The following is an 11,200-nucleotide window of genomic DNA, read 5'->3' on the forward strand; positions in this document are numbered from 1 at the left end:
GAGGCAACACAGAATATAGCGTCATGAGAAAAGATGGCATGGATGGGTCTATTACCGGTAGATATGGGTACATGGTGCCTGCTAAAGTACCTCCTATAGTTGACATGTTCAATGACTGGGATTCCTCGATCCCCGCCACATCCTCCCCCCCCCCCCCCCAAACCCCGGAGGCACGATCATCAGAGTTGGTCAAACCTTGTCTTGTCTTTTCGCTGCCGAAATTGCTCTCGGCCAAAGAAACAAGAACGACTTATTCGAACTCGAGCGCCTGCTGGGAAGCCGAGGCGTCATTGCCGCCCAGAGACTCGCCGCCAAGTGGTGCCGTCGTCAAGGCAGTGATTCCCGCCGTGACGCTCCGTCTTCTCGACGGCAGAGTTGCAAAAGACTGGCTTTCGACATCGGTACCCGCGCCTTCTTCGTCGTCCTGCACCTTTGCCGACGCCATGTGGTGCGAGCTGAGCTTCTTGACGAGCTCGAGCTGCAGAGACTTTACGTGTTCTTGCGCGACCTGGAACCGCACGATGCCATTGCTGCGTGGCAGGTTCTCGTAGATTCTCCGCGTGGCCTCGAGGCACCGCTGCGCGGGGATGTACTTGGCTTGCCGCCACCAAGCCTCGGCCGCCAGGAGGCTCCAGAACGCGGCCTTGCGAGACCGGCCGCCCCAGCCCCAGCCGCCTGAGCCGCGTTTCGACAGGTAGCAGACGCAAAGGCGCTCCTTGAGCAGCGCCTCGCCGACCGGCCCCAGTATTCTGGAGTCGTGCAGGCGCGATCCCCATCCGCCGGCGTCGTCGACGTCTGGGCCGCCTCGCAGACGCAGCAGCTCCAGACCGAGGAGCAGGCACCGAGCGGCTCCGAGCGGCGCGCTGCAGCGGCTGCTGTACGAGTAAAACGCCGCTTCCAGCATCTGGTCGATGGGTTCTGCGCGAAGCCTGGACGCCGGGGCCCGCGACGCGAGCAGCAAGCTCACGGCGGCCATCTCGCTGGCGCCTGCGTGGTATTTCCAGGCCTTTGACTCGCTGAAGTCGCTTCTCAGGAGGTCGTACGTGGAATGCGCCAGCTTCCAGTCTCGTAGCATGAATGCGTAGTCGGCAAGCTTCCGCATGATGGCTTCCGCAGAGCACGCGTGGTAGTGGCCGAGACTGTCTAGGGCGTCCCGCGTGTTGGCGTGGTTTCCCGGCGAGGTTCGCGAGCTGCTCCCGAAGCCAGTCCATTTTCGCGACAGATTCATAAAACGACCAGCAATGCCCCTTCGGCGGGAGGCAACCTGATCATTCCAGACGGAGACGTGTCGCTCCATGGTGGGGACAATCGACTGCGTAACCATTTCCCGGACAAATGTTCGTATGGCAGTCGCGTCCGACTCGAAGATGTGTTGTGGAGGTGTCTCCAAATCTTCGTCCCTCTCGCTCTTGTCAATCCTTGCCAGCTCCTCGCCTGCCGATATCCAGTCGCTGTCGGGAAGGGGTACGCTGTCGTCATCCGTTTCCGCGCTTTTACTGCATCTCAGTCGCAGCAGGTGGCAATGAAAGCCGAGATGGCGCTTCATTTGTTCGAAAAACCCCATGGATCGAGTGATGTCGTCGTTCTCGTCATCGTGAACCAGGACATAGTATCTGAGATAGTCGTTGTCCACCCAAGGAGGGAAGTGTTTGTTGGCCTGGGTAGTCTCCGCATACAGCTTCCGCAGCTCTTCAATGGGATTGTCGCTGCGGGAGCTGATGGCAATGACACAAGCGACGGGGTGAGCAAAAGTCTCTTGCGGCGCAACGGTCGTCTGATACAAGAGGCGCCTCAGATATAGGGAGTAATACGGCGAAGGATGCTCCGTGTCCAGCCCCTGCATCAGGGCATCTGGCAGATGCAAGGAAGTCTTGGGGAGCGCGGTTTCAGCAAAGGCCAAGTGGCGTTCCACCAAGCTGTCGACTTCCACGAGAGTAGACCTTTCCGAAGAGCTGCCGTCTCCAACGCCGCCGGGGTCGTCGGTCGCGCAGCTTTGGCGCGAGCTGGACGCGGAAACGTCGTGAGGCTTTGGATTCTCGCCAAATCGCGTGAATCGGACCGCGAAGTCATCCGTGGTATGGCTCAACCCGTTGCTGTCGCGAATGGTCACTTTGCGCGGGATTCTTTCGCCAAAAGGGCGCAAGAGTTCCCAAAGACCATGCTGGAACCCCTTTGCCGAAATCAGCGACTCTGTGTCATCAGACGCATATACTGATATGTGCGGGACGAAGGATTGGACGATTTGATGCAGAGGCTCCGCAGAGGTGGTGTCCGTCGAACTTGCTGGTCCTGGCCCCGGGCTGTGGTCCAACCGAGAGCCAGATAGTATCATGCTGGACGAGTACTGCCTGGTATGAGATGTTGGGCGCGGAGTGGTCGGCGAAACGGTCGAGGCATATAGAGACGCCGCCGGGAGGTTCGATCTTCTGAGGAAGCGGGTTTTTAGTCGCGGGTCAGACGACGTTTTCAGGCAGCGGTAAGGGAGTACCTTTCCTTGAATGGCTTTACAGCGGCCGCGTCGGTGGTGACGAGAGAGTCCTGGGTCGGTTTGCCGAGAGACGCATCTTGTGTAGCCTCTGTCATGTAGGAATGATTCGAAGACATATATTCCGCATTGGTCAACTCATCCAAGGCCGAGAACTGGTGAGAGATCAAATGCAAAGTGGCTGAGATCTTGAGAGGGAACGCATATCCGTGAACGCAATTCCTGAGTATTGGGCCGTAAGAGGAACGTGTTTCCGTCGGTTCGGCGCTGGCATGCGATACATGATAAGAGGCGCCGGCGGAACCATACTGAAGAGGTACCAGGTAGGTACTTTGACGATCCGCCCCGCAGGATGGATGGTTTCAGCCTACTCCGTATATGCTCCGTAGTACCTTCCCTGTGCAGGTGCCCACTCCCAATCTTAGGTAGGGAGCCGCTATGGACCTGTGGGGCTGACTTGGATTTGGAACCTAAGGCAGCTCCCAACTGGTACGTACCCCGTATCTCTTTCACTGTTGAATAGGTAGTCACCTCTTTCACAAACGCGCCTTCACGCATCGTGTATTTTTTTCCAACGACAGAAGAAGACCTATTCCGACACGCCTGTCAAGCTTGTTGACGGGTTGATGTACCGCAATACTTTACTTGAGTCTCAGTTCAAAGCTGGAAATACCCGTTGATGATAAGCCCTTGCCTCCGTCCTCCAAGGCCCAGAATACGTGTCAAGCTATACCGCCATTCCATACTATCGTTTAGAATCTTATTACACCTTGTATTGGTCTGAAACATTGCATCAATTCAGTCACCTTGGATCGACGGGGAAACCCTTGCCACTTTTGGTTTGCGCTCAGCGAGCACAGATAATCGCGAACCTCAAAACCACTCCGTCACGGTCGAGTCCTCCGCATCACGGCCGCTGCAGAAGGATCTCGCAGCCTGAAGGGCTCGGAAGGGTGACGAAGTCCGAATATCGGCGCATTCAACGTTGAATATCTTCACAACTAATGCGTGCGCTTCTTGTATCACCACCATGACTAACAAGCCCCCCGGCGTCCATCCTGGAACTCATCGAAGCCAGGCAGCCAACCCGCTGCGGCCGATGCGCAAAAAGCCGAGGCAGGTAAATCCTCTACTCGCGAACCAAAAAAAAAGACCTGAACAGTCAGCCTCAAGGCCAATACCTAGTGGTGCTCAGAATCTAGGTCCCGGTGGCGCTATATCAAATAAGGAGGAGCTACGGAAGCAATATGGGGGTTGGTCGGAAGCACCCCCCCCTCATCCTTTTACAGACATTCCGATAATGACGACTAAAAAATCCTTGCTCGACGGAATTCGATATCATATGATGAAGTTTTCTCAGCCTCAAGTATCTGACAACTCCGTGGATCCTACTGATCAAACCGAATTCGCTCGACCAGTGACGTTGCACAGAAGAGACGCTCGACAGCCCCATCCAGGAAGAGCCGTCAAAGAGGAAGAACCCGAGCTACCGCCAGTCGACGAGAAAGAGGTCGAAAGACTAGCCCAGATCAAGGCGGAACGAGAAGCTCAGCGTGCCATAGATCAAGCCAAAATCGCGCCGGTAGCCAAGGAAATTCAGCCCAAACGACCTAAAAAACAAAAGGAAGAAAAAACCATGTTCAATCGAGCTCCCAAGACTGACGCTGCCAAAAAGGAGTCAGATATTCGCTACGAGGAAGCCTTGCCATGGCATCTTGAAGATGCTGATGGGAAGAACGTGTGGGTGGGAAACTATGTCGCGGCGCTTTCCGAGGCCAACGTTGCCTTTATGATTGATAAATCCGTCTTTCGTATGGTGCCTTTGGAAAAGTGGTACAAGTTCACCTCCAAACCGCCGTTCCAACCCTTTACCATTGATCAGGCCGAAGCGTTTATGAACAGAAAGGTGGATGTTGGGAGGTGGGTGATGAAAGACGAGGAAAAGAAAATGGGACAAAACGATCTAGAAGCGACCCGAAAGCTACTCTATGGACGTGGTCAAATGATCAAAGCCGAAAGCGATACTTTCAAGGCAGCGTCGCGTTCAGAGAAACTTGACCACGACGAGCTAGATGTATCCGGGGACGAGTTTCAAGACGATGATGAGACGCCCTATCTTGAACGCATGGACGACGACGATGCCAAGGAGTCCAAGGAGCGCATACGCCGCGAGCAATTGGGGGCAAACTTGTTTGGAGACGGTGACGAGCGGGGAGTTGACAAGGAGCTTCAAGAGCAATTGCGAGAGGAACTGGAACGACAAAAATATGGCAAGAGTACGAAGAAGGCCCTGATTAAGCGGGATCGAGAAGACATTTACGCAAGCGATGATTCTGAAGACAAACCTTGGAGCAGTTCGGTTTGTGTCCTCTTGCGGCTTGTAGTTTTGTCACACTTCTTGTCTCCTAACCAATACCATCCTAGTCTGACGAAGAATCAAGTGACGACGAGGAAGACGACAAGAAAGATGGAGATGCCAAAGAGGCTCACGGCGATTCAAAAGACAAGACGAAAGCGGCAGTGAACCCCAAGGGATCGTCGACGCCACAGGGCAAGCAGAAACAAAGTGACCTCGCGAAGCCCACGAAATCCTTGAAAAGAGCTGGGTCACCAACTCTGTCTGAATCGAGCGGAAATGAGTCGAGTCGCAAAAAGATGAAGAAAACTCCCGCAACAACCTCCATGAACCAGATGGGCACATCTTCCTCCCAATCCAACAGCGCGGCTCGCCGAAGCAAGGGCAGCCACGGGCCCGGCAGCGACGGAGAAGCAACGGGTGCAGAGATGTCGGACAGTTCGTTTGTTCCGAGGAAGCCGGTCAAGTTAATGGGCGGCAGTGGCCGAGGGACGCCATCAGCATCAAGAGCTGGTAGCCCTAATCCCACCCCTTCAGGCAAGTGCACGCTAAACTCTGCCACTTGTCCCGAGTGATTTTTCATTATCCAGCTCGATGGACGCTGTGAACTAACTTTGGCTTGTGCCGTGCAGCTGCTTCCCCCAACGCCCAAACCAACGCCGGAATTGAGTCGTGGGAAATCCTGGAAAAGATTCCGCCCGACGGCATCTCCCTGCAAGATCTCGTGAAGCAGTTTCACGGCCGGGTGGGTGATCGTCCCGGCCAAATGAACAAGGGCGACTGGATCAAGTTGGTGAAGCAGTTGTGCGACTATGGGTCTGATAAACGGCTGCGTCGCCGCAGGTAGACATCAACGAGGCAAGAGACGTCAACTGGAAGTCGAGCGGTTTTTTGCATGTGCTATCCAGATCACAAATCCCTCTTTTTTGTCTAACAAGTCTGTTGATGAGGATATCTTGATGAAAGCGCAGAGAGTAGCTACTATTCGTCCATTTGCCAGGAATAATTCAATCCCCTGATTCTTTCGCGCCTGTTCAAGGCTTTGAACCGTTCTGCCTCGAAGCCTATGCCTCTGTCGACCCCATCCCAGCGATATCCCGGTTTGATGCCGTATCGGTTTGGCGGAGCCGCGCCTGCGTACACAGGTCTCGTCGATGAAGCCTTGTTTGCCTTTGTGCTGGCTGCCGTGTCCGTCATAAACTTGGCCATTGGGTCGTTCCATCTCTCCCTATCCATTTGTTCCCGGTTCAGGTCTTCATCCTCGGCAGTGTGAGAGAAGGGGAGAAGCTTTGCATTCTCCAGTCGCTCTCTCCGCTTGCGAGCCTCATCCAGCTGGACCCGTCCTTTCAGGGCTTCCCTGGCGGCTGATTCCTTCGCCTCCGCTTCGGCCGCCGCTTTCGCAGCCTCGGCCTTTCTCGTCGAAACATCTACCCGCCGCCCGGTCGCGTCGCGGTACACGGTTTCCTCCTCCGCCGCGGATCTGGCGTGGCGTCGGAACTCATCCCGCTCCTCCCGCTGCCGCTTCTTGATCTGCGCGGAAACCGCCGCCGCAGTCTGCAGGCCGGCGTGCGTTCCGTCGCTCATCTTCACCACGTCCTGCAGGTTCTCCACCACGGGGTTCTCGTCGTTGCCGGCGTTTGCCGAGTGCCTCTCCGCGGCTGTCGAGGCGAGAACGGCATCGGCGGCGGCCTGGTCATTGTCCGCCCTTGCCTGGAGGCTTCTCCAGTTGTTTTTGCGCGCCTTGCGAAACTCGGCGGTTGCGCCGGCGACCGTGGGGCGCAGCTCTTCGTCGGGCCCGTCTGCTGAGGCGGCTGGCTGGCTCCAGCCCGAGAGGTCGTCGTCTGTGATGACGAGCCCGGGGGAAGAAGACTGCGGCTTGCGCTTGCGGCGGTGCTTGGAGGCGGGCTTGGGGTCGGCGACGAGATACTGGGAGGCTAGGTACTTGGCAAGATCTGAGGGCATGTTTGGGCTTGCAGCTGGCCATGTAGCATCTGAGCTGGGGATGGGGTCGTGGGAGGCGAGATATAAAGTAATGAACTAGTCCATCGATTCCAAGGGCAAGGAAGGAAGGCAATGTATGCAAGGACATTTACATTGCATTACATTCATGGCAGCTGAGGTGGGGCTGTCGTATGTCGCGGCCAATTAGAGGCCGTGTTGAACGTAACGGCTGGGCTCGTTCCAAACATCCAACTACCTACCTAGATACGGAAGCATGGAGTACAGAGTAACCGACGACCAGAAGAACCAGGAACGAAGCAAGGAGGACCAAGCAGGACCAAGGAGGACCAAGGAGGACCAAGGCGAATAAAAATCACTACATCCTGTTAAGACCCGACCCGCAAACTGAAGCAGCTAGTACGCTCGACCCAGCCCGAAGAGATTTTTCTTTGAAGGCTGCGCAATCGCTTCAAAGTCCCGCTTCAGCTGTAAATTTTCGCTCCGGAGCATCTCGAGAATCCCCGTTGCACGCTTTGGTCTTGATGCGTCGAGCCACCTGAATCCGGCTATGGAATGCCTCATCAAGTTTGCACAGACGCACGAAACCTTTCGCCTGGCCGAGATTCAAGCCATTGCGGTACTTGAAGACGTGGCCCTGGAGATCGTCGAGTACACAAACGAGGTTCGTGTGTTCCGTGGTCCGGGGATAAGACACAAGCCAGGCCGCGGGCTCTAACACCGCTGCAGTCGCCGTACTGTCTTGTCCGAGTGGCCTCTGAGGACCAGGCCCGGAGACTGATCCGCCGATCGGTGCTCGCCCATTCCATTCATGAACTATGGGCCACGGGGCCGACCCTGGCTCGCCTGCACGAGTCGCTCAGGGGGCGCACACGGGACGTCTGGGGCAAATACACAGACGCCTCGTTCAAGTTCGCCCTGGACTCGTACCAGGGGACGCGCTCCAACGACGAGCGGCTGGCCATCATCAACTCATTCGCCTACCTGCCGTTCCAAGGGCCCATTCGCATGTCTGGGCCGGACGAGACATTCACCGTGTTCGAGCTGTGGCCGCTCGACAGCGTTCCGCTCGGGATACCGGACCCGGACATGATGCACTTTGGCCGCCTCATCGACACCTCATCCCGGGACAGGATCCTACGGTTCGATCTCAAGAAGCGCGGCTACATATCCACCACCAGCATGGACTCGGAACTCTCGCTTGTCACCGCAAACATTGCTCTGGCGGGGCCCGGGAAGCTGTTCTACGATCCCTTTGTCGGGACAGGCTCGTTCCCGATCGCATGCGCTTGCTTCGGCGCAACCAGCTGGGGCAGTGACATTGACGGACGAGCCATACGGGGCGAGGGTGGCAGCAAGAGCCTGCTGGGGAACTTTGAGCAATATGGCCTCGGGATGGGCTTGGGCGATGTCTTCTGCGCTGACATGGTCAACACCCCCATCAAGAGGGACAGAAGAATATGGGATGGCATAGTGTGTGATCCCCCATACGGCGTCCGGGAAGGTCTCAAGGTTCTGGGCGTGAGGGATCCTGAAAAAACACCGTGGCTGGTTGAGCAGGGCAAAAAAAGAGCTTTGTGAGTATCCACGGCTGCCAGTGGAAACATGCCGGCCCCTCTTCAACGTAGCATCGTGTTGGGCACTCCCGTGCAGGATATCGGTGCCACCAAACGTTTTCAACGCCAGGACTGACGCCTTCAGGACGCCCGATTTTGTACCCCCCAAGAAACCCTATAGCTTCCTGGCGATGCTGGACGACATCCTCTCGCTTGCGGCAGATACCCTCGTCGACGACGGCAGGCTATCATTCTGGATGCCCACTGCAAACGACGAGGATCAACAGATGCCTATACCGGCGCACCCTTCACTGGCATTGGTCTGCGTGTGTGTCCAGAATTTCAATAAATGTAAGTGCCTGTTGTCATAGTCGATCTATTCGTATCCGAGGGTGGAGATGCTAATTCAGCAAAAAAAAAAAAAAAAAAAACTTCATCTTTAACAAGGGTCACGACGGCTCATCACGTATCGCCGCGTTCCAGACGCCATGGTATCACCGGTCGCAACAGCAGCATACAAGGCTCGGAAGGATGTAAGTCCTGTTGGAACTACAGCTGATGAGCTAAACCCATTCCGACGCGGATACTTCAGAAAGTTCGGCACAGATGGGCAGTAAGTAGCAAAAGCAAACCAGACCTTTTTCTCTGGCTCAGGGTGGGAGGTAAAGCCCACCTTTCCCCCTTGTTGGTGGTCGCGTCCCTGCAACGGAGCATGTCCAAACCGCCCTAGTCCCGAAACTTTGCCTCGTACCCATGCCGCTATTGTTCTTGCCTACCGTATAAGCCATGCCGAGGTAGCCAGGGGTGACAATCTTTGAAGACGAGCGTTAACTCCAGAATGACCTCGCAGCTCCGAGGCTCTCCAAATAATGACAACGGCAGCAGCCAACCCTATAGCCAAGCCAAATGTACCAGAAAACTCATACCAGGGATTTTCAACGAAACTCCATTGCGCTGAAACAGCCTCGGTTAGGAACATGCTTCAATTCTAGTTGCTGGAATCTAAGAAAATCATGAGTCGCTGGTGACAGACGAGGGTGTTACAGAGAGGTGGGCAAGATGAGCATACTTTTCACTTTTTGAGTGGAAATATATCCCGCTGACATCTCCTTTCAGCTGGTTGAAACAAATATAGTAGAAGCCTTCGAAACTGGCTCCCGTTATGGTACGCACTCTGTGATCAGGCACCAGGAAATGCTCCTTCCATCGCATGAAGATGTGCTCGTTCTGTGTAACGTCGGGAATGGTGATGGGCCCTTTACGGGCATGTTTCTGGAAAGGTCGGAAAGCGCTAAACTTGCCCCAGTGACTGAGATCAATCTTCATATTTGCTCCCCAGTCCTCGTGTTGTGTGAAGAAGCTGTATTTCGACCCAATGATTTCACCTTCAAAGTATGTGGTCAGCGTGGGGTGGTCTTCAGTCAGTCCTACAGGAACGTCTGTTAGCATCAAGGCCACTACCGCCGTGGACCGAAATGTAATTGAAGCTTGCGAACCTTGGATGCGGAGGTATCCGCAGAGGAAAGACTCTCGCATGTCGACATGCTTTATTTCCACTTGAACCTCGTACACCTGGCGCTCCGATTGTTGCGTCCCTTGAAATCGGCTGCCTGATCTCAAGTAGGAAGACGGTGCCAGTGGAATTGCCTGCGGCTGTCAACTGGAGGTCGGGTCAAGGAGAGAGGAAGCGCCGATTACTCACGCGAATGCTTGAATAGCCAGAGCCCATGGATAATGGAGTGCATACCACCTCTTCGTCCTCCGATTCGCCCTCGCCTCTATCAAACATTCTTGACGGCTTGCCTGGCAACTCGACCGATTTTGTAGTGGCAGTCTGCGAGCTTGGGCCATCTGGACCCAGCTCCTGACTCTTCATTGTGCTGGGAGGATGCGAATCATGTTGTTCAGGTGATTGCACAACAGGGTCGTCGAACTGAGGTACAGGCGACACGGTAGCCGCCCTCAGTGATGGTGTCGTAGATGTCTGGTTGTCGGCAGCCCTCGCAGGATTCCTGAGCCTGGTCCGCGGGTGTTCCAAATCGACACTGCCCAGCGATGGCTCATCTGGACCTAAATCAGGAAGAGAGTTCAGGCTGCCATGACGCGGCGGATGCTGCAACTCGTCGGGGCAGGTCGAAAACTGCTGGGGATTGTTTTGCGGTGGTTCATCTGGTGGCTGGTTTGATGACGGCGTCGGCATCGCTGCGCCAAACCCAGACGGCGGGATTGGGCGGTGCAGGTGAGGGCACCTCTGTCTTTGGCGGTTGTCCGACGACAGTCAACGACTGGTAAACAAATTAAGTCGACCAGGCTCCGAACAAGGGGAAACAGCGCTGCATAAAAGCGATCCCTTGTGCTGATGATTTCGCGTCGACAAACCCAGCGAAGTGGTTGGGCGTTGACTCGAATTAGACTCCGGCAGGGTGTCGATTCTGCCAGGCAATAGCAAACAACGTCGCGAGGCGGTCGCTGATCATCGAGCGGGCTGAAGCTTGGCAAAGCAAGACTGTTTCCGTATTCCTTTTGAAAAGAAAACACTGGCCTCCGTGCCGAGGCAGTCCAAGGTTGCGAGTTGACAAAGAGATGTCAACTATGTACAATATGGGCTGGTTAGGTTGCCGCTTAATCGGAGAAATGGGGTGGAGGCGGCCAGCCGCCAGACAGTTGTCTAAGCCAAGTCTTCCGTACCTCGACATTACCGTAACTAAGGTACGTCGGTAACTTTGGTTGCGTCTTGAGAATCTGACTAATCCACCCGACTCCTTGGCGAAGGACGAGACGAGCTATGTACGGAGTAGCTGAAGGCTGTAAAGCGTACGATTCGATACGCACAATGTTGTAGTT

General features: G+C 55.3%; 5 protein-coding genes across 5 annotated transcripts; 2 read left to right on the forward strand and 3 right to left on the reverse strand.

Annotated features, from left to right (window-relative positions):
• Window positions 1–250: 250 nt before the first annotated feature.
• Window positions 251–2,583, reverse strand: UV8b_04891 (uncharacterized protein; the record flags this gene model as incomplete). The annotated part of the gene is made up of 2 exons (XM_043142389.1): window positions 251–2,426; window positions 2,489–2,583. 2 exons carry the CDS (start codon window positions 2,581–2,583, stop codon window positions 251–253), a joined length of 2,271 nt encoding a protein of 756 aa, XP_042998323.1.
• A 1,202-nt stretch (window positions 2,584–3,785) lies between these two features.
• Window positions 3,786–5,688, forward strand: UV8b_04892 (uncharacterized protein; the record flags this gene model as incomplete). The annotated part of the gene is made up of 3 exons (XM_043142390.1): window positions 3,786–4,844; window positions 4,910–5,378; window positions 5,474–5,688. 3 exons carry the CDS (start codon window positions 3,786–3,788, stop codon window positions 5,686–5,688), a joined length of 1,743 nt encoding a protein of 580 aa, XP_042998324.1.
• Window positions 5,689–5,822: 134 nt separating this feature from the next.
• UV8b_04893 (uncharacterized protein) lies at window positions 5,823–6,803 on the reverse strand (the record flags this gene model as incomplete). The annotated part of the gene is made up of 1 exon (XM_043142391.1): window positions 5,823–6,803. One exon carries the CDS (start codon window positions 6,801–6,803, stop codon window positions 5,823–5,825), a length of 981 nt encoding a protein of 326 aa, XP_042998325.1.
• Window positions 6,804–7,350: 547 nt separating this feature from the next.
• Window positions 7,351–8,973, forward strand: UV8b_04894 (uncharacterized protein; the record flags this gene model as incomplete). Its single annotated transcript, XM_043142392.1, has 4 exons — window positions 7,351–7,464; window positions 7,530–8,377; window positions 8,502–8,707; window positions 8,804–8,973. 4 exons carry the CDS (start codon window positions 7,351–7,353, stop codon window positions 8,971–8,973), a joined length of 1,338 nt encoding a protein of 445 aa, XP_042998326.1.
• A 318-nt stretch (window positions 8,974–9,291) lies between these two features.
• On the reverse strand, window positions 9,292–10,556 carry UV8b_04895 (uncharacterized protein; the record flags this gene model as incomplete). Its single annotated transcript, XM_043142393.1, has 4 exons — window positions 9,292–9,358; window positions 9,426–9,783; window positions 9,853–10,003; window positions 10,059–10,556. The coding sequence occupies 4 exons, from the start codon at window positions 10,554–10,556 to the stop codon at window positions 9,292–9,294; spliced, it is 1,074 nt and encodes a 357-aa protein (XP_042998327.1).
• Window positions 10,557–11,200: the final 644 nt, after the last annotated feature.

This window comes from Ustilaginoidea virens, chromosome 4 (genome assembly GCF_000687475.1).
Source record: "Ustilaginoidea virens chromosome 4, complete sequence".
NCBI classification, from domain to species: Eukaryota; Fungi; Ascomycota; class Sordariomycetes; order Hypocreales; family Clavicipitaceae; genus Ustilaginoidea; species Ustilaginoidea virens.